This window comes from Heteronotia binoei, chromosome 17, assembly GCF_032191835.1.
Source record: "Heteronotia binoei isolate CCM8104 ecotype False Entrance Well chromosome 17, APGP_CSIRO_Hbin_v1, whole genome shotgun sequence".
NCBI classification, from domain to species: domain Eukaryota; kingdom Metazoa; phylum Chordata; class Lepidosauria; order Squamata; family Gekkonidae; genus Heteronotia; species Heteronotia binoei.
In genome coordinates, this window is record NC_083239.1 from 10246448 (window position 1) to 10269364 (window position 22917).

Below are 22917 nucleotides of genomic sequence, written 5' to 3' on the forward strand. Positions count from 1 at the left end.
CTCCTATTAAGTTTCCTAAGAACTCTTGGGTTTATGTCACCAGGATCTGGAAATTTATTGGGTTTTAACTTCTCCAATATCTTTTATCACCTCAATTTGACTGAGTTATTCATATCCTCTTCCTGAAAATAGTGGCTGTGGCTTTGGTACGTGCCCCACACTTTCCACAGTGAACACAGATGCAAAGAATTTGTTTAGCTTCTTCGTCATCTCCCATATACCTTTAGCAATCCTTTTATTCCTTGATCATCAAAGGCCCAACTGCTTCTAGAACATAAAATAAGCCAATGGCCCGTCCAGTCCAACACTCTGTATCACACAGTGGCCAAAACCCAGGTGCCATCAGGAGGTCCACCAGCAGGGTCAAAACTCCAGAAGCCCTCCCACAGTTGCCCCTCAAGCACCAAGAATACAGAGTACCAGTGTCCCAGACAGTGTTCCATTTATACCTTGTGGTTAATAGCCACTGATGGACATCTGGGTGGTTTTCTGCTCTGGATATATTTAATGAACACTTATAAAGAAATATTTCTGTCATGATTTTAGCAATCTGTTCCTCAAATGCCTAATTGGTAACCTACACTTTTTTTGCCGGATGATATGCTCCCTTCTGTTCATTTCATCGAGGCAGACTTCCACTTTTTAAAATAAGCCTTTTTGCTTTTTATGGCTTCCTTGACTTGGGCTGCTAATCAAGCAGGAATTGTTTTAGACGTTAATTTATGCAATGACAATTCCAATATAACTTAATAGCGTACAATGCACTTCCTCCAAAATTTGTTCACAATACTATCCCCCAACAATACCCCAAAGTTTCAGTCCAAAGTACTCAGTTCAATTCTCCCAAGTTGTCAAATTCTGAACATGGTACAATTCCATGTCAATGCCACCAATTGAATACACAACAGCAATTAGTAACAAACAGTAAAAATAGTAATTATTAGGCACAGAGAGAAACAAAGCCTGCTGGGAGAAAATTTGTTTGACTTCTGTAGAGGGAAGTTGTGCCTCACCAACCTTTTGCAGTTCTTTGTGAAAATGAACAAGCATGTAGATATCGTTGGGATATTCTGTGAACAAATTTTGAAGGAAATGTTTCGTATGTTATTAAGTTATGCTGAAATTGTCATTGTATAAATTAACCAGATTGCAACAGAGCTATAGCTAATAAGCTTTGCACACAGGGTTGGTTTGTTCTGTTTTTCTCAACTTACACTGTGGTTCCCTTGGTTTTGTGGTTATTTTTTTTAGACATGGCAGTACCATTCCTAATCTGGGGTATGCATTTTAGCTGTGTTTCCGTTAGTGTGGTTTTAAAGAGCTCCCAAGCATCCTCTAAGGATGTAAGTTATTTTTTTGTTTTCTTTTCAGCTTCCTTTTAACTATTCCCCTCTTTCTGTAAAGTTCCCTCTTTTGAAATCAAATGTTACTGTTTAGGACTTTACGTGTAACTCTCCATTGACATGAATGCTGAACTTAACAGCATTACTCAACTGGATCTATCTTAATGGCCTTATGGTCATTGTTTCCAATTGGTGCAACCTTCTCTACATTTTTCACTGGGTCTTGAGCCCTGCTCAGAACCAACCCCATAATCACTACCCCTCTAGCTGGCTCTGTGACCAACTGTTCCAGTGCACAGGCATTTATGTCTAGGAATCTCTCTACAGCATCACTTGAGTACCTATTTACTCCATCAATGCAAGGGTAGTTGAAATCCTCCAGTATCACACCATAATCTGCTCTAGTCACGTCCCTTATTTCCTTCTCCATTGCAAGATCAGCCTCAAGGGTCTGAACAGGTACATCCACACTTTTAAGTAACCCTTAGGGCCCAGCATTTCCAACCATATTGCTTCTGTTGGCCTAATGTTTTCTAACTTATTTGATTCTCTACGCTGTTTGAGTCATATACAGTGTAACATCTCCCACAACACATCCTTCCCTGTTCCCAGTGTGGCGTAGTGGTTAAGTGTGCAGACTCTTATCTGGGAGAACCGGGTTTGATTCCCCACTCCTCCACTTGCACCTGCTAGCATGGCCTTGGGTCAGCCATAGCTCTGGCAGAGGTTGTCCTTGAAAGGGCAGCTGCTGTGAGAGCCCTCTCCAGCCCCACCCACCTCACAGGGTGTCTGTTGTGGGGGAGGAAGGTAAAGGAGATTGTGAGCCGCTCTGAGACTCTTCAGAGTGGAGGACGGGATATAAATCCAATATCTTCATCTACCTCACAGGGTGTCTGTTGTGGGGGAGGAAGGTAAAGGAGATTGTGAGCCGCTCTGAGACTCTTTGGAGTGGAGGGCGGGATATAAATCCAATATCTTCATCTTCTTCTTCTTCTATCTATAGAACTTATACCCAGGGATGGCCATATCGCTCCCCATTGATTTTCCCACTCCACCATGCTTCTGAGATAACTATATCCAAATTGTCATTTCGTAGCAAGCATTCCAGCTCCCCCAATTTTGGCTCTGTGGTTTCTAGTATTGGCATACAGACATCTATAACACATTTCCTTCTCGGACAGCTCTTGCCTCCCTCAACCCCTTTGTCTCCACACATGGCCTTCCTTTGTCATCTTATTTTCACTCTCAAGTCGTAGCACTCTCCATTTTCTCATCCACACGTAGAGACCCCCTAATCCGTGCCTGTATAGCTGGCCCTGCACTTGAAACTGAGAATTCTGAGCAGGGCATTTTTTTATAGCAGGAACTCCTTTGCATATTAGGCCATACAGCTCTGATTTAGCCAATCCTCCTGGAGTTTACAGTAGGCTCTATACTAAGAGCCCTTTAAGCTCTTGGAGGATTGGCTACATCATAGGGGAGTGGCCTAATATGCAAAGGAGTTCCTGCTATAAAAAACCCCTGATTCTGAGAATGCTACCTTTGAGGTCCTGGTCTTTAACTTTCTGCCTCGTGGTGGTGGAAAGTGCTGCCAAGCTACAGCTGAGTTATGGTGACCCTATGCGGTTTTCAAGGTAAGAGATGTTCAGAGGTGACTTGGCACTGCCTGCCTCTGCGTCACAACTCTGGTACTCCTTGGAGGTTTCCCATCCAAATGCTAGCCAGGGTCAACCCTGGTTTCCAAGATTGGGCTAGCCTGGGCTATCTAGATCAGGGCAACTTTCTGCCTAGTAACCTGAATTTGTCCTCCAAGACCACAGCATTACGTTTCCTATCATCATTGATGCCAGTGTGCATCACAACACAGCCTCTGCAACAGGCAGGAAAATCACCATGCAGTCAGAACGCCTGCCACAGACCTTCCAATTTATATTCCTAATAACTGAATCACCTACTACCGAAAGCTCATCTTCCCCCCCAACCACAGAGGGTTATGCTTAGTACAGGAGGATACTGGTTCATCATCCAAGCAAGGGGCCATTTCTAAGGGATAATCTTTCCTTCTCAGACTGATGCCCTCCAACCCTGAGACTCTCAATCTCCACAACAATAGAGGAGCTGTCAGCACAGGGGTGGGACTGTTCTAGTAGGTAACCTGAAGGTCTCATGCAGAAGACCCTCTCCCCCATCCCACCCCACTTCTTCACCAGAACACAATTTAGCAGGCTGTCTGTGCTTACCAGGCTAACCCCTGGGAGTGCAACTGCCATCTTACTAGTAATAATAATAATAATACCTTTTATTTATATCCCGCCCTCCCCGCCGAGGCAGGCTCAGGGTGGCTCACAACATATAAATACAATGTATGATAAAACCATAATTCACGATAATTACAATTATATAAAACCATCATTAAATCAACTTATATTAAAATTAACGTTATGGTGCTATGACTCAGACCTTCTATAAAATTCAGTGGCTAAAACATATCCAGCGAATCTTTCTTGGCTTGGTATTAAGTGAAGGCTATCTTAAAGAGGTAGGTCTTGCAGGCCCTGCGGAATTGGTCTAAACACCGCAGGGCCCGCACCTCCTCCGGGAGTTGGTTCCACAATAGTGGAGCTGCAATGGAGAAGGCCCGATCCCGAGTAGTCTTCAATCTGGCCTCCCTTGGCCCAGGGATATTCAGCTGGTTCTTTCCAGCTGACCTCAGCGCTCTCTGGGGTTCATATGGGGAGAGATGGTCCCTCAAGTAGGCAGGTCCTTGGCCATGTAGGCACCAAAACAGAAACTCCTAGTGTGTAGGCAAGCATTCTTTAGAACATGAATTGTATTTTCTCTCAAACCACCTCTTTCACTTCTGTTTGCAAATACAGAAGTGTGATGTTCACGTTGCTAGCTTCTGTAGTATTTTGGGAGGTTAAGTTACATTTTATACTAAAGCTAGGAAACAATTTCAGTTTCCAGTTCCACCCACCAAACTTCCTGCTATAACACTGGACTTGATATTTTCTGCTATATCATTTCCTGCTGGCATTGTAATACCTCTAATTTCCAACATTAGACTTTAGGGGAGAGTTGCTGAATGCATTTGTTACAAGGGACAGGACTTGACATAAATGTCACTTTGTCGGGTCAAGCCATGCATGCCAGAAATGTAACGTAAGATACTGCAGATATAAACTTTACAAAAATGATTTCAGATGCCAAATGGCAATAGCAGGCTTGATTGGATTAGGTGTGATACGCAGAGGGGTAGTAGGCATGAAGAAATCGGCATTGGTAACGCGATAGGAAACCTAGGTCTCAATTCAGTCCAATAGGATGCAAAGAATAAATGGACATGTCTGACATTAGAAACCACAACATTCAAAAACCAGTGGGGGAACATTCCTGCTATTGTCATTTGACGTTTGAAATCACTCAACTCTCCAAGATTTAAGGACCAATAGGTTCACAGCTGTATCTGAAGAAGTCAGCAGTGATTCACAAAAACTCTTGCCCTGCCACTAATTTTGTTAGGTGCTACTGGATTCTTGTTCCTTTCCACTACAAAAGACTGCAAACTGTGCTGTTAGGTTTCTTCCCCCCCCCCCCCCTTTCATCCGTTGAAACCGGAGAGGGGGAAAAAATGTGTTGATTTCAGACTGGGCAAAATGCACTCGGTACTAGTGATGATAATGAAACAATTCAAAAAGCAAAGAGGAAGTGAAGAAAGGCAGCCAGGGAGGGAGAAAGGGAGACATGTTGAACGGGAATATTTGGAACCATAAATAGATTTTTAAATACTTAGCCATCTACTTCCAGACATTCAACAATGTGCTTGTCAGAAGAATCTACTCCCTGTCTCTCCCTCCCTCTGAAAGAAGTATGCGTTCACATAAAAGCTTATACCCGAAATAAAACTCTACTGGTCTTAAAGGCACCACACAGACTCTGTGTGTGTGTGTGTGTGTGTGTGTGTGTGTGTGTGTGAGAGAGAGAGAGAGAGCGAGAATATCTCAAAGAAAATAGCAGAACACTGGAATCTCAATGAAAATTGCTTGTCAGAATAATCCATCCACCCCCCCACACCCCTCTGAAAAAGTGTATCTGCACCAAAAGCTCATATTTTGCTGGTCTTAAAGGCACCACAGAACTCAAACTTTGTTCTGCACAGGCCCTCTCTCTCGCTCTCTCCCTCCCTCACCCTTCCTCCCAAAGGAGGAAACCTCAGTTAGCCAATTGAGGGAACAGAGGTTTGGCTTCATCTCTCTTCTACCGGAAGCAGGAGAGGGATCTGGGCAAAAGCAATCTGTGATGCAGCTGTAGCAGCAGCATCAGAGAAGGAAGCGGGGACAGCCAGTTGCTTGTGGATGGATAAGAGTCCTGTAGGGGGTCGGTTCTGGCCTGCAGGTCATTCCCCTGGTTTAGGGTGTTGACAATGAAAGCATCAGGATTCTGTGTTCTTACCAGAATCTGCAGCTACAATTTTTGCTATCTGACTCCGCAAATGACTCAGCTCTTCCTGGAGTTCCGTGGTCCGACTCAAGGCAGGTAAACCTGGTTTCTTCAAAGCCAACAACTTTTCTTCTTGCTTTCTCAAATTTGGGACAGAGGCATTCCGCTGTATAACAAAGAATGGGCTGGGCTTCCACTTGTGCTTTAGAGGACGAGAGTCTGTCCTGGAATTCAGAAACCCAAATGTTCCAAATAAAACTCACCCCAGAAGGTAAACATTTTAAAAGCATTCCACAGTCGCTGTATCATATCATATCATGCTTGCTAGTTGCTGTTACTGCTTCCCTTAATGCTTGCTACCATAAACAATAATTTTCCATGGGAGCATTTGCTGTACCAGAGTGTACAACTCAATCTCATTCATCAAGTTGCCTAACACACCCTTTAAAATATCTGTTACCTAACCTGTGACCCTTCAGTCTGTATCTGTTCTTCTCCCCTCAAAAGATCTATTTCCCATGTGTGATTCTCTCCACTCTTAAAAACGCTCTACAGCATTTTATGAGAGAATCAATCCACATTTATTTTTAATTTTTTTATTGTCTCTTCATTACCCCTGAGGGAAAGGCATTTTCTCTACCTCTACCTCCATGTTCCAGACCATACGTAAGTATTCCTCCAGAGCAGCTATAATCACTAATTACAAGTAGTCGATCTTTTTAAAAAGTAACTGCAGTAGTTGCTTTAAATCAAGCTGCTTTTTAAGCAATTCAATCTTTAACTATATCTAAGAACAGGCACCTGAACCTTGCAGTATATTCTGCTTGCCTTCTGAAGCCTGGGATGGCACTTACTCAGAAAAAGATACCAGGGTGAAGAAGAAGAAGAAGAAGAATTGCAGATTTATATCCCGCCCTTCTCCCTGAATCAGAGACTCAGAGCAGCTTATAATCTCCTATGTCTTCTCCCCTCACAACAGACACCCTGTGAGGTGGGTGGGGCTGAGAGGGCTCTCACAGCAGCTGCCCTTTCAAGAACAGAGCCTCAGAGCGGCCTACAATCTCCTTCCCCATCCTCCCCCACAACGGACACTCTGTGAGGTGGGTGGGGCTGGAAAGGGCTCTCACAGCAGCTGCCCTTTCAAGAACAGAGCCTCAGAGCGGCCTACAATCTCCTTTCCCTTCCTCCCCCACAGCAGACACCCTGTGAGGTGGGTGGGGCTGGAGAGGGCTCTCACAGCAGCTGCCCTTTCAAGGACAACCTCTGCCAGAGCTGTGGCTGACCCAAGCCCATTCCAGCAGGTGCAAGTGGAGGGTGGGAGGGTAGATAGCAAACAAGCTGTGATTATTGCCCCGATTTTTAGCCAGTAAGGGAAGTCAAAAGGCACCAAGGACGAAAAGAAGGCATGATGTACCTGACTCTAGCGTATGTTTCTTCATCATCTGAAGCGATCCATGCAACATCTGCCAGGGTGGGAACAGGGGGAGTGTCATTTAAGTAGAGATCTGAAACGTTTGGTAGAGCCTTGAGTGTGGTATGGAAGAGAAAAATAATAAAATTAATGGGTGTTCCACAAAAGTGCATGTTCTCAGTATAAACCAACTTCTTGTCAATTTGGGAGACGTTAGGGATGTAAATGATTAAATATTTCAAATGATAAAAAAATCTGTTTTATATGTAAAATGTTTAAACAACATGGCCGATAATGAGAGTCAAGAGAAAAACATAACAGATCTGCAGTGCTGATCACACTCCCTGTACTGTTTAAACAATCATTTTTCTGAGTTTAAAAGGCTGTTTTTTAAAAAAACAAAATCTATATCCCTAGGAGGCATATGAATTTGTTCAGCACCATTGTACTGAGAGTCATTTATGGACCATAGCTAACTTGCACAAACATTAACAGGATATACTCTTTATTTTTCTGAGGCACCAACACAACATTCATTCTTAGAAAGTCCTGAAAACAAACTTTAGCCAAACCCAAGTGTTCCTTGTTCAAGTCTATGATGATGAGGCTTACTGTCTGCATGCGGTTATATAATTCTCAACTCCCAATATGCTTTAATAGGAGTCAAGAAAAATGTTGCACTATAAACCATGGCTAGAGGAAGGTGAGGCAATCAGTCAAACACAGAACCAAATGCTTCTTTCAGAAAGCCTGTCTCAGCTGATAGAGAAGCTGGTAAAATGTTAGGTTCTATGCTTCCCAGCCTAGTGATTCCTTACACCAGCACCAAGCGGATCAGAAAACCTTGGCACTATAGCTCAGAAGAAGCGGGAATGGAGATCTTCTAGAACAGTGGTGTCAAATTTCCTGCCTGCGGGCCAGAACCAGCTTTAGTCACGCCCATGGGACTCTTTTCTTCCCCCTTCTGTCCTCACCCTTTGAAGCCTAAATTTCCCGTTCCTTCTTCCTTGTCTTTACAGGCTGAAGCAGGAAGCAAAGCTGCAAAGAAAATGCAGAATGGACTTTCCATTAACATCTCTGTGCCCAGACAGACTGGGAGTAGTCTATCTGCCCACAGAGACCTTAATGGAAAAACTATTGCGTGTTTTCCTTGCAGCTTTGTCTGTGCTGCAATGTATTTTAATGGAGTGGAGCTCAGTTTCACTTTTCAGCATTTATATGGCCAGTCAAGTTTATCCTTGCAAATAAAAAGTTGATGCTTTGAGCCAGCATGTCTCTGCTGAATGGACCTTAGAACTGCTGCCTAATGAGCACTCTAACTTAGGAACCCACAGCCAAAGAGGAATATTATACTGAAGAGCCATTATCAATCTGAGTAGACTGGGGGCAGGCGGAGAAGCTTGCAATGCCCAGCCATTTCATGTTTTTCCAAGCTCAGAGCATTTTCTATTTTTGGTTTATATTTTTAGTTTCTGCTGTGATCCTTGTGCTTTTTCTTGATGTTTCATTTTTAAAATTGCATTGTCAAATCTCAATATTCCTCCACCTTTCCATTTAAAACAAAACACTGCAAAAGTTTTAACCATGTTTGTATTTTAAGTAAAAAATAATATATTTGTGTTTCTCTGTATCCTTTATAAAGTTTATATCTCCATTCCCTGGCATTACGTTTTATGATATGCATAAAGTCCCTTTTATGTCAGATCTGGCTCTCATAAAAAATGAGTTCAACACCCCTGTTCCGGAAGTTTGATAAACGTAGGTCACGCACAGCCCAATTTCCCAAGTTATCTTGGGTGACCAAGTTAACTTTGCCATGTTAAAATCTTATTGTTGGTTTCCACAGTTCTGAGAATAATACTGTGGTTTGGTATCTGCGCTTTACACACACACGATTATTTTAAGTTTTTGTACCTGTATTCTAGGTGCAATTTTAATTGTTTTAATAATGTGTGTTTTGTTCGTTTTAATGGCTTTTAAGATGGGATTTTATGGTTTGAACTTTCGTTTTATTACATATGATTTTGTTAGCTGCCTTGGTGGTCCTTACGAGACCAGAAAGGTAGGGCATAAGTTTGGTAAATAAAATAATAAATAAGGGCATTCTTGGTGGTCCAGCAGTGTTTTGTCCCCAGTAGCCGCTAGCCAATTAATGTAAGCTTTTGTGCACAGCCAAAGTTGTCAGGGGCGCTGCTCGCTTTTGCTTCTGAAAGTTATCAGAGCTATCCAGAAGCTTTTCTAGGATGCACCTGATTTCCTAAGCTACATCCTTTTTTTTTGTTTGTGTAAAGATTTGGGTTAACATAAGAAATACTGTAGCAGTATATATTTTATTGAAACAGTGTAACAATACATATTTTATTTATCTACTGCAGTTCAGTTGCACCCCTCTATCAAGGTATTCGGGGCAACATGTGATATTTTAACCAGACTGAATGTACAAACAAAAACCAGAAGCAGCAGCTACGCAGCAGCATGAACAATAAAAGCCTTCAGGAAAAAAAAAAAACAAGGAAACCAATAAAATGAAATTCAATACAAACCTGGTAAAAATTAAAACCTATCAGAGCAAAATCAACAGCATATTTTTAAAGGGCAACAGAGAAGCTGGTTTGCACCAAAGCATGTAAAACCAACTACCTAACCAGTAAAATAGCCCTTGCCATCAAGCTGCAGTCAACATATGGCCACTCTGCAGAGTTTTCAAGGCAAAAGATAAAGAGGTGGTTTGCCGTGGCCTTCCTCTGCAACCACAGACTTCCTTGGTTGGCTCCAATCCAAGTATTAAAAAGGGCTGACGCTGCTCCGCTTCTGAGTTCTGATGAAATCCAGCTAACCTGGGCCATCCAGGTCGGAACAAAAAACAGCTCTACGCCTGCCCAAAAACAGGACTGAAAGCGGCAGAGGCAGCCTTGAACCACTGGGAGGATTCCCTCCTGCACTAAAGAGCAATTTTTGTTTTTAACCAACACACATGGTTGAACAATAGCGATTGCCACTTACAGCGCCACAGGGTGAAATGCACCATTTTACCTGAAAGCTTGCTCTAGGACACGGTTTTAAAGGCAGATTTGTCCCAATCTTTCTGACAAAGCTGCGTGATGAGCCATATGGTTTGTTCTGCCAAATTGGGATAGTCTGAGGATAAAATATTCAATGATATTATTTAGTACATTTAATAATTTCCTTATTATCTTTATACACTAGAATTCCCCAAACACCACAGAGCCTTCACTCTGGCTCATTTTAATATCTTTCTATTTCCCCTTCTTGAAGAGAGATAAGCACAAGATAGGCATGTATTTCAGATGCACAACATTTCTGCCCATGTCAGCGTGGAATGGCAAAAACAATCAAACATGTCCTCTTACATTGCCGATTTTACCAGGACATTCAGAATACATACATTACACCAATTTTGTCCGAATGCTCAGACAAATAAAATGATTTTTATTCTTCTCTTCTTCTTGCTAATCGTTTTTAATGAAACCACCCTCCATTCAATGAAGGTCGGCTATTCCTCAACCATATTTCTGCTTCAGGGAACATGGGTTTCAGTAAATCCAAACCCTCCCCACAGCGGCTCCTCCCTTCACCAGCCAAGCCACATAAGCTGCAGCCCAGGACGCACAACTGTGTCTATTACTTTTTTAGGCAATTAGTAGAAAAAGGCAACCTGTGTGACAGATATACAGTATAAAGTAGCATAATATAAGTGAAAGGCCTGGTGGAGAGTAGGGCTTTTTCCCAGAAAGCAATTTGGGGCAGAATCGCCTAAAAACTCTATATTTTGGTGCCAATCTAGTCCTCATGTTCACTTACAGCCCTGGTATGTTGCTGTCTCACTGACATTTCTTTTTTTTTTTAACTTCCTGGGCTTTCACTGTAGCCCTGTTCACATGTTACAATGTGGGGTGTATGTCACATGTTCAGCTGTATTTGCATTGACTGAAACATGAGAATTACTCAAAACATGTACAAAGAACAATCTATGCACTGTACATGGCTACTGTGAACTCAGTTACATCACGATACCATGTAACCAATCAGATCTGGCTACATGACATTATGGAAGACCAGTCACATTGGGTTTTTTGGGGGGGGGATATTGAGCAAACTAGGCCACAGTTCCGTTTTGGTTATACTGTGATACAACAAGCACAAGTGACAATCGCATCGGCAATGAAGGCACATTCTGTATTCTGCAGACCACCCCCCCACCCCACTAGCAAACACTTTTGCAGAACTCCTAAACATTTCCAGAAGCTGGGAGATCCTTTTCATGACTTGTGAATACTTTAGTCAAAATCCCAACCATTTTCAGCATATGCCTGGGGGGTGTGTGTGTGTGTGGAATGTATGAGGCAAGTTGTAGTTTCCTCATGCATATGTTTAACTCAAAAGAGAGGTGCCATCTTTAAAAATGCCCAAGAGACTTAGAAGGATTACTTCTACTTAAAATGGATGGAATCTGCCAAGTTTCTCCTCCAAGAAGAGGTACTGAAACAGAGTCTGGAACGACAAGCTAATTGAAGGAGGCATAGTCTCAATGTACTGTGCAGATCAGTGAGATTTCAAACTACAAGTTTACACATTTTTCTTAGAATACTTTGTTATTACTACTGTACTCACTGAGTCTTCTTCCATCTCAGACCAGACAGGAAGCACAAGTAAATCAACAGCCAAAACTGCAGTTCCGCAAATCATTCAGCAGCTTCATAGTACTGGAACTTAAAAAAAAAAGTTCATTGTTATTAAAATTTGGGCAAGTTCTGCATTTGTTAAATTTAAAGGGACTGAGCAGCTGTATCATCCTTATGAAGAATCTTAGTTATATAATAGGTAGTTATTTAACCCATACTCCTGTATTTAGCCATCTCATTGTTCCAGACTCCAGGGCCAAGAAGACAAACTAGCAATTGTGTCGTCCAACAGCACAGCATTAACGCACTCTGCAGAAAATATTCCTGGAAAGTGCTTAGCACGGCCTTCATCAGCTCTAATGCAACTGATTTCCCATGGTAATTTTCTCCACTGTCCTGATCTTGCTGCTGTTTACAAATGTTTCTTTGCCACAACACGCAAGCAGAAGGGTGGATTCCTTGAACAAAGAGCATCAAATGAGCTTCAAATATGATAAAAGTATGTTTGACTTTGCTTCCTATCCTTCATCTGATATCTCGCCCGTCACTGAAAAGCTGGAAGGAGGGCTCCCGCCTACATTTGCTCCAGACAGGATGCAGCAGCTGTGGTTCCAGCCTTCCCCTTTTCAAGGCCTCATTTACAGAGCTACACCCTTCCAGGCCCACTGACTTCAAGAGACTTAGAAGAAGAAGATATTGGATTTATATCCTGCCCTCCACTCCGAAGAGTCTCAGAGCGGCTCACAATCTCCTTTCCCTTCCTCCCCCACAACAGACACCCTGTGAGGTGGGTGGGGCTGGAGAGGGCTCTCACAGCAGCTGCCCTTTCAAGGACAACCTCTGCCAGAGCTATGGCTGACCCATTCCAGCAGGTGCAAGTGGAGGAGTGGGGAATCAAACCCGGTTCTCCCAGCCCTGTTGTGATGGAATTCTGGAGGAAAATTTTGCCCACTGTTGAACGTATAATTGATCACAAAGTGCCCTTCACCCCCGACTTCATTTTGCTTAACCTTTGGAAAAATGGGGAAATGGCTAAGCATAAACATGAATTGGCTTCAATGCTTATTTTAGCCGCAAAATTATTAATAGCTCACCATTGGAAAGCCCCTGTCTTGCCTTCTAAACGTAATTGGTTTCTAAAAATTTGGGACCTAGTAGTAATGGATAAGCTGGCTACTACCATAAAAAATTCTGAAGCATCAGATAAAGGTCTAGATAAAAACATGTTTGTAGAGAAATGGTTTCACTTTTTTGCTTATGTACAATCTGAACAAAAAACATTGTGTAAATTACCGGATAAGTATTTAACTTTTGCTTTATATTAGAAATACACTCTGCATATTGTATTCATAACAGGATGGCTTGTAAGGTAGATTCTATGGTTATTAGTATTATAGTTGATGTTTGTTGGAATGTCTTTTTGTTTTTAATTAATAAAAAGTTTAAACTCCCCCCCCCCCCAAAAAAAAAAAAGAGTCCGCACACTTAACCACTACACCAAACTGGCTCTCCAAGGGTGTAAATCTGTTTAAGATGACAGTATGAGTTACCCCTTGGACCACTTAAACAGAGACAAGAACATTACAAAACCCACAGGTTATGAAGGATAGTGAAGAAATATGGCATTCTCTTTTCATGTTCCCTCCCCTCAACCTGAAACTTACAGGGCAACCAGAAGGAGCTCAGCTATTCCTGATGTTGAAGAAACTGCTGTCTGATGTTGTGTTCACGATGAACGGGAGGAAGACTATCAATGGTCCAAATCTTTGTAGCTGTACCAGAGTTGATTTGTTTACTCTGAAGAAGTAAAACATAAATACTTATGGAGAGGCAACTAAGTTTTCAAAACAGCAGCAGATACAAGCTAAGGCAAGTGGTGGTGATGATGGATGATATTGGATTTATATCCCGCCCTCCACTCTGAATCTCAAGAGTCTCAGAGCGGCTCACAATCTCCTTTACCTTCCTCCCCCATGACAGACACCCTGTGAGGTGGGTGGGGCTGGAGAGGGCTCTCACAGCAGCTGCCCTTTCAAGGACAACCTCTGCCAGAGCTATGGCTGAGCCAAGTCCATTCCAGCAGGTGCAAGTGGAGGAGTGGGGAATCAAACCCGGTTCTCCCAGAAAAGAGTCTGCACTCTTAACCACTGCACCAAACTTGACTCCACACTACACCATATGCACTATACCAAGTGCAGCATTCCACATACAAATGCTCAGCTCTGTAAAATATGATTAAGTTTTCTGCTTCTGATATAAATTATTATTCAATTCCTACGATCAACTAGAAGAACAATGTAAAATAGTCACAACCATAAAATTACCAATCACAAGTCATTATGTTGGGGTGAGGGTGTAGCTGAATGGCAGAGCACAGGTTTCTAACGAAGAAGGTATCAGGTTCAAACCCTGGCATCTCCTGTTAAAGGTTTTCAGAACTGGAGAGAATGTTCTTTAGGACCTTGGAGAGCTGCTATGAATTTAAATAGGCAATACTGGGCCAGTGGTCTGACTCAGTATATATCTGCTTCATTTCTCTGAGCGTCAGTGGATTCTGGACATCTACTGTTTTTGCTTTGGAGATTTGTCCTGGAAACATATTTGTAAGCCACTTCACTTTTTTCACAACAAGGATGGCTTCTTAAGCCTACTTTTGAAGAAGAAGAAGATATTGGATTTATATCCCGCCCTCCACTCCAAAGAGTCTCAGAGTGGCTCACAATCTCTTTTACCTTCCTCCCCCACAACAGACACCCTGTGAGGTGGGTGGGGCTGGAGAGGGCTCTCACAGCAGCTGCCCTTTCAAGGACAACCTCTGCTTGAGCTACGGCTGACCCAAGGCCATTCCAGCAGGTGCAAGTGGAGGAGTGGGGAATCAAACCCGGTTCTCTCAGATAAGAGTCCACACACTTAACCACTACACCAAACTGACACTTTTTGAGATAAACTGTGAATATGCATGATATGCAAACAGACAGCGAAGTATGAATATTCAAAAAACATCCAGCCGCAGCCTCATTAGCTTCTGTCTTATTTGCACCAACAACAGCTACAAAACAGAATATCACACAGATTATATCACACAGATTTTTTGCTCTTCTTGAGCAAAAAAGAGGCTCTGTGATCTAACTTATTACTGGTAGAGACAGTACATCAATTGCTAGCTCCCAGCCACAGTTTATTCACATAAAAGAGGGAAACAACCAACTACATCATAAGCATAAAAATTATAAATGTAAAGCAGATACTCTTGTACAGCAATATTACTAGAATACCAGTGGCACCTTTAAGACTGACCAAAGCTTATTCAAAGCTTTTGTGTGCCAAGAACACTTAGTTAGCAAGGTTTTTCCATAAGCTCCTCTACAGCGTTGGAAAACAATTTCCTATATAACGCTTCATTTTTATTGCATTAAAACCTTCCAAAGTAAGAAACACAATGCTAAGCAGCAACAAGTCTAATAAAAACCTTAGGCAGCCCCATCTCTGGTAACCTCCTCTGGTGCAAGTGAAGGTCAAGACACTGGCACACACAGGGCAATGGCATTGCAGCTCACCTTACTGAGAACACACATAAAGTGAAGGTTCTTTGAGAAGTCACTTGGCTTAAGTGGAAGATTATCTGTACCAGCTGCTTATGGAGTATAAGGAACCACTAGTCTGCCACAAGAGCTTGCAGCTTGTCAAAGAGAAAAGGAAAGTCGAAGTAGGATTTTTACAATGTCAGCAGCTGCAGATCACAGATTAAAATCTATTGCTGAAGAAAACTCAGCTGCTATCTCAGCTGAAAAAGAACCATTACTCTACTCACATTGCAAAGAGAGCAAAGGTATGGTTGTGTGCTTGGGAAAGGGAGGAGGGAACAGAAAAAACAGGCTATATTTTCCAAAGCCCCCCAGCCTGATATGCAATGAAACAAACATATAGTTTTCCATGAAAAAGTAAAACTTTTTTTCAAGATATCTGCATAAAATAATTTTCTGACAACTCCCCTCCCACCAAAAAAAATCTCAACCGCTTCCTAGGTGAATGTTTATTTTAGATTATCAGTGCCAAACAACTCTATTTAAAGAGACAATAACAGCCTTGCAGAATTTACTAATAGTAAAGGTACAACTAAGAAAATCCAAAAATGTGCTGGTAATTGGATTTAAGAGATTACTCCCTGGGTGCTTCTCATCCCGTGCTGGATGAACAAAAGGAAATCTGCAGAAGCAGGTTCCCTTCTTTCTATCAGAGAATATTTTTATCCCATTGGTTCTTCAAGCACTGCTGATTTCCTCAAGAAAGAAGAAAAAGAATTATGGGCAACATGCTCAGTTCTCCCTTTCTTCATTTTATTCTCGTAACAATCCTGTGAAGGATAAAGCCCACTGCAGTAATCTAAATGTAACCAGGGAATGTATTACAGTGGCCAGATCTTTTCTGCCCAGGAAAGGCCACAGCTGGCTATCTGGACAAAGCTCACAGAAGGCACTCTTGACCATGTCTGCCACCTCCTTATACAAGCGTAGTTCTGGCTTCAAGAGCATCTCCAGACAATTGAGCTGTTCATTCAAGCACTGTGCAACTCTGTCCAGAATAGGTGACACCATCTGCCCATCAGCTGCAGTTCCATTTTGTCGTGATTAAACTTCAGTTTACTAGTCCACAACCATTCCCTGGGATTATCTGGAAACATGAGACACAGCTCAGCGTCATCCGCATATTGGTAACGTCCCAGCCCAAATCCCCAGATGACCTCACCCAGCAGTTTCATGCAGATGTTAAAGAGCATAGGGACAAGATGGAACTTTTACAGAAGCCCACGAACCAAGGGGCTGAACAGCAGTCCCCAGCACCACCTTCTGAATCGTACCTTTCTCTGTACATCTTGTGCCTTGGGAATCCTATGGGATCACCATTAGTGACTTGACAGCACTTTCCACCATAAGAAGAGACTGCTCAAAGAGAGATATAAAACCTTGCTGGATAAATATGAAGGTGCCAGGGTCGCCTCACTGGTGATTTTCCCCCACAGCACAAAACAGCACCTTACCATTAATCTAGAAGTCTACAGACCAAGACATAGAAGACTTCTCTCACCCAAAGACTGTAGTGCATTATGAATCACACAACAGCTGTTTAGGGCTTGCACAAAGAACACAAGAAAGCAGAAAGTAAAAGGGCATACTGCAGTTGCAAGAAGAAGGTACCACTCACTTCTGTTTCCATCCAGAGGAAGAGAAAAAAGAAGAGGTAGAGAACACTACTAAGCCTCTGAGTTTATATATGCTGACTTTGGAAGCAAAGCCCACTGAACTTGCCAGGAATTTTTTTTTCTCTGAGTTAATGTGCAGAGGCTTAGCTGGTATCAGCATTTTACTCTCTAAGCAAGATTACGAATTGTGTTTCCCCCACCGCAAAACAAGTTCACCATCTCAAGAAAATGACTACAAATATTCTTAACAACAGATCCTGTGGGAAGGAGAAGACAGCAAGAGGTCAAGAGAGAATGGAGGAAGCAAGAAGAATTTATTAGGGTTTGTAGAATCTTTCGGGCTCAAGTGCCTTGTTCTACCAGTAGAACACAGCACTTGAGCCCGAAAGATTCTACAAACCCTAATGATGTTACCAGCCGTGAAAACCTGAAATCTTTGATAAGAAGAATTTACTTTACAAATTGGAAATAACAGAATGAAAAGGGGAAAAAAAACCCTTGCTACTTGCTAGCATACAAACACATCAGTTCAGTCTAACCCCCAGAACTCTACTCCATTAACACCACCTGTCCTGTTACAGCAGCCACCCTCTGTTCTCTTTCATATACCGGTTTGTTACATATTTTAAAAAGGATCTGCAGCACATTAAAGACTTAAATACAATCCTGTGCAGTTACTGCAGTCTAAACCTCTCAATTTCAGCAGGTTCAGAGTGCCATAATTTTGTACAAGACTGCGCCGTAAGAGACACACAAGTACCTGTTGTTAATTTGTACTGAAGAATATTAGTTACAATTATAATAATGGAGTTTTTAAAAATAAGACTGACACGTTTATATAAGATGGGTAATTGTGTTATTCTAGAAACAGAAATCCAGTGGCACGTTAAGAGACTAGCACGGGCTTTGGCGAGACAGCTCGTTTCTTCAGATGCAATGAAGAGAAAATCCACTCCAGTTTATGAGTTCCGACACACAAAAACGAATGCTGGAATAAATACTGCTAGTCTTTAAAGGATACTTTAAAGTTTGTAAAACGTATGTATGTATTTATTTTTATTACAACAGACTCAACACGCTGGAACTTGCATAGAAAAAAATGACAGGCAGCTGCTTTGACCTAGCACCTTTTCTTCACATTACCAAAAACACTGATACAGGGGCAGCAGTTAGGGTCGCCAATCCCCAGGTGGGGACTGGGGATCCCCCAGTTTGAAGACCCTTCCCCTCCGCTTCAGGGTCATTAGAAAGCGGGGAGGGGAGGGAGGATGTTTGCTTGGAACTATTATTCCCTATGGAGACTTATGCCCATAGGAAATAATGGAGAATTGATCTGGGTATCTGGAGCTCTGGGGGAGCTGTTTTTTGAGGTAGAAGCACCAAATTATCAGTATAGCATCCAGTGCCTCACCCCACAAAAAACCCCAAGTTTCAAAAATATTGGACCAGGGGGTCCAATTCTATGAACCCCAAAAGAAGGTGCTCCTATCCATTATTTCCAATGGAGGGAAGGCATTTAAAAGGTATGTGGTCCCTTTAAATGTAAACGACCCTTTGCAGTTCAATTATGCTTGTCACACCCTTTCTCCTGGCTCCATCCCCAAAGTCCCCGGATATTTCTTGAATAGGACCTGGCAACCCCAACAGCAGTGGGTGGGGGCGAATTAGGGTTGCCAATCCCCAGGTGGGGGCAGGGGATCCCCCGGTTTGGAGGCCCTTCCCCCGCTTCAGGGTCGTCAGAAAGCGGAGGGGGGGAGGGGAGGGAAATGTCTGCTGGAAACTCTGTTATTCCCTATGGAGATTTATTCCCATAGAAAATCATGGAGAATTGATCCGTGGGTATCTGGGGGGGGGGTCTGTTTTTTGGGGTAGAGGCACCAAATTTTCAGTATAGCATCTAGTGCCTCTCCCCAAAACACCCCCCTAGGTTTCAAAAAGATTGGACCAGGGGGTCCAATTCTATGAGCCCCAAAAGAAGGTGCCCCTATCCTTCATTATTTCCTATGGAAGGAAGGCATTGAAAAGGTGCGCCGTCCCTTTAAATGTGATGGCCAGAACTCCCTTTGGAGTGCAATGATGCTTGTCACAGCCTTGATCTTGGCTCCACCCCTACTGTCTCCTGGCTCCACCCCCAAAGTCTCCCGGCTCCACCCCCAAAGTCCCCAGATATTCCTTGAGTTGGACTTGGCAACCCTAGGGCGAATTCATCACAGTTCAAAGGAAATGCACTCTGCACTTGCTCAGAGAGCCTACTCCGCTTTATTACTGTCCCTAAGGCGACAGCTATGGGGAGGACGACGACGGGAAACTGCGAGCCACCGCTTTGCTCCCTAAACAAGCGCCCAATGAAGCCCCCAAGCGCCCGGGCAAGGCAGCCACTGCGCAGGGATACAGAGCAGAGCGGTGCAGGGGCGGCTAACAAACCACGCCCCCCGGCGCCCCCCAGGCCCCACCCACACCTTCCCGCGACACGCCCACTGCTTCCCTTCCCTCACCTCTCCAACGGACCGCAGACCCCCCTCGCCCCGCTCAATCCCCTCCGACTTCGTAGGACCGACCCGGACACGGAAAAAAGCCCCCTCAACCCGGCAGCCGCTTCCCAGCAGCCCCGCGTCGCCCTTCCTTCCTTCCGCCGTCGGCGCCCACCCACCGCCCCTCACCGCGCATGCGTGATGCTGACGGGAGGAGAGAACTCTTTCGCCCCCCCCCCTTGCTTGGCTGGGGCCTCAAAACGGCGGGAGGGAGGGAAAGTCTCCCCTCGGGCGTCGCTGGGCACGCGCGGAGATGCTGAGCAGGAAGGAGCGCCCTTTTCGAGCATCCTTGGCTCGCGTCGCGCAGCTCAACCCCTGGGCCTCTTTGCCCAGCAGTCAGCCCCTCTGCGGGCAGGGCAGTTTTTGCTCCACACTAGGGTTGCCAAGCCCCAGGCGGGGGCAGGGGATCCCCCGGTTTGGAGACCCTCCCCCCCCCTTCAGGGTCGTCAGAAAGCAGGGGGAGGGGAGGGAAGTGTCTGCTGGGAACTCTGTTATTCCCTAGGGAGATTTATTCCCATAGAAAATCATGGAGAATTGATCCGCGGGTATCTGGGGCTCTGGGGGGGCTGCGTTTTGGGGTAGAGGCACCAAATTTTCAGTACAGCATCTAGTGCCTCTCCCTAAAATACCCCCCAAGTTTCAAAATGATTGGACCAGGGGGTCCAATTCTATGAGCCCCAAAAGAAGGTGCCCCTATCCTTCATTATTTCTTATGGAAGGAAGGCATTGAAAAGGTGTGCCGTCCCTTTAAATGTGATGGCCAGAATTCCCTTTGGAGTTCAATTATGCTTGTGATGGCCAGAACTCCCTTTGGAGTTCAGTGACGCTTGTCACAGCCTTGATCATGGCTCCACCCCTACTGTCTCCTGGCCCCACCCCCAAAGTCTCCCAGCTCCGCCCCCAAAGTCCCCAGATATTTCTTGAATTGGACTTGGCAACCCTACTCCCCAGGTCGTCCGTCTCGCTCGCTTTTAGTATCATAGTTACAACCATCAGGAAGAGATCTGAAGTGGATTCCCCCCCCCCCTCCTTTATGTATTTACTTGTTTAGGAAATATTTACGGTCTGTCTCTATCTGCTCACAGGGGTTTTTTTTAAAGCAGGAACGCAGTTTCAGCTGGCTTGGTGTCAGGGGTGTGGCTTAATATGCAAATGAGCTCCTGCTGGGCTTGTTGTACAAACACATATGGTGACACGGGCCTAATATGCAAATGAGTTTCTGCTGGGCTTTTTCTACAAAAAAGGCGCTGTCTGCATGTGATGAAGGAATGCACCCTGTCAACATAGATCACCCTGCTCCACACCCAGCACAAGTGCTGGTCTCATTAAACATTTAGCCTGGGTCATTGTTTCAAACTGTAACCTCTCCTAACATCTCTTTCCTGCTTGTCAGTTGTTTGCAACTTTAGGTATATCAGTGGCACCTTAAAGACTAGTCACATTTATTCCAACATGAGCTTTCACGACGCAGCTCACTTCCTCAGATACAATGAAGAGAAATTTAATTCTCATGCATCAGAGGAAGTGAGCCCTAACTTACAAAACATTAGGCTGTAATAAAATTTTAATCTTTAAAATGCCAGCAGATGTCTCAGTTTTGGCACAACAGACTAACAGGGCTATTCCTAGAAACACATGCTTTATTGAACATCCCCTTTCTCAAGTCTTTGTTGCTTTCAGTGCCGTAACACTTAGATACCACTTCAGAAGTTGTCAAAATTATACCCTGTGACAAGAGAGAGAACATGAAGTTGGGCTCTGTCAGCAGATTCTGTCCCTGGGCTCATTCTCTTGAGAGTCAATCTCACTGGATTCAATGAAGTTTGTTCCTGAAACTATACGTACTTAGGATTGACCATCATCGAGGGAAGGGGGGGAGAATAAATCTTTCCTACATTAGGGTAAAAACCATTCCAGAAACATTCCTTCTGTCAGGGATCTTTTTGTAGAAAAAGAGGTGCCGGAGCTCATTAGCACAACTCATTTCCATATGCCACACACCACTGACATCACCGGAAGGTGTACTCAATTATATCAGCTCAGCACCTACCTTAAAATGCTTCTGGAATTATAATTGTCATCATAAAACCTTACTCCCATCATACTTTTAAAATTACTTTCTTCTATGTGGTCACAGTAGCATGATGATGATTTCCATCTGTCTGCTTTATATGTTTTGATTATTTTCCTGTTTTTTTTGTGGAGGAAAATATTAGAAAGTTTGTCAAATCTTAAAGTTCAGCAAAATTCTCACAGGGGATTTGAACCACGGAGCCCAGAAGCAAGTATTTGGAGGGCGTAAGAAAGAACACAATAAAATTTAGAAGTTCTGGAGCTCTGCTCCTGACAATGTACAGGACTTAGGTTATTGTTGGCATTTCATCAAAACACAAGCTTTGCATGAATTATCAAGCTCCATCACCACATATACAAAACTCTGGAACTCTCTCACCAGAGAAGATTGCTTTGTTCCCTTCTGTTACTGTCTTCCACCGGCAGGTGAAGATTTGTTTTGTTCAGCATTCCCTCACTGCTCCCTCCTTCCTAACTAGTGTTTCAACTGCTGCTTTTATGTTTTGTATGTATTTTAAACCTTTATAAATTGTTTTAATGTGTGTTGATTTTAATGGTTTTAAAATGTGGGTTTTATTTTGCATGTTTTAAATTGCGGCCCTTGTAAAGGCAGAAAGGCAGCATACAAGCTTTGTTAACAAATATGTATCCTTCAGCACATGTTACCATTTCACTCTTATCCTTCTCACTTCCTTTGCAATGATGGTGTAAATTGTTGCATCTCGAAATATAAAGCAAAAATTGTTGCATCTCAAAATATAAAGCAAAAATCTGAGTTTTCACATTTTTATTAATTGAAAAAACAGTGAACAGGGCTGCTTCAAAGCAGCAATACTGAAGCCATTCTATACAAGAATTTACGAGGTTTTTGTTAAAACATTCAGCTAATGCTTGCTAAACTGGACGGTATGCTGCAATGTGCCCTTGTTGCAAGTTATTCAAACATGTAAAGCCTTTCTTAAAAATGTACACTTTTAAGACATTGCACTAAATGATCATCACCAGTTATACTGATGTTCAGTTTCAAAGTAGACAGAACGTACATATGGATTTGGGTCAATGCCCCAGATTAAGACAATACATATATGAATATAAAAGCCAGTTTAAAAAAAATGTTTACAAAAAGGTAGCTAGCACATTACTAGCCTTATATTTTCTGTATTTTCTTTGAAACCCTTTCAGTACTGCTACATTAACTGTCCAGGACAGCAATTCTACTATAATGCACAATTAGTAACTGATTAGATCTGAAACAGTCCCAATGCAATATAGAACG

General features: G+C 43.2%; 1 protein-coding gene across 2 annotated transcripts in view; it reads right to left on the reverse strand.

Annotated features, from left to right (window-relative positions):
• MTFR1L (mitochondrial fission regulator 1 like) overlaps positions 1 to 19647 on the reverse strand; it is a 39523-nt gene extending 19876 nt beyond the window's left edge. The window contains exons 1-6 of one of the 2 annotated variants that reach the window (XM_060258636.1): positions 19533 to 19647; positions 13502 to 13634; positions 11827 to 11924; positions 10228 to 10332; positions 7198 to 7307; positions 5796 to 6007 (exon numbers count right to left, since the gene is read on the reverse strand). In XM_060258636.1, the coding sequence (XP_060114619.1) occupies positions 5796 to 6007; positions 7198 to 7307; positions 10228 to 10332; positions 11827 to 11901 (502 nt within the window). In that variant the 5' untranslated portion in view covers positions 11902 to 11924; positions 13502 to 13634; positions 19533 to 19647. Of the gene's footprint in view, positions 1 to 5795; positions 6008 to 7197; positions 7308 to 10227; positions 10333 to 11826; positions 11938 to 13501; positions 13635 to 19532 lie in introns of those variants that run through there. The other variant, XM_060258635.1, reaches the window with a different exon arrangement.
• Positions 19648 to 22917: the final 3270 nt, after the last annotated feature.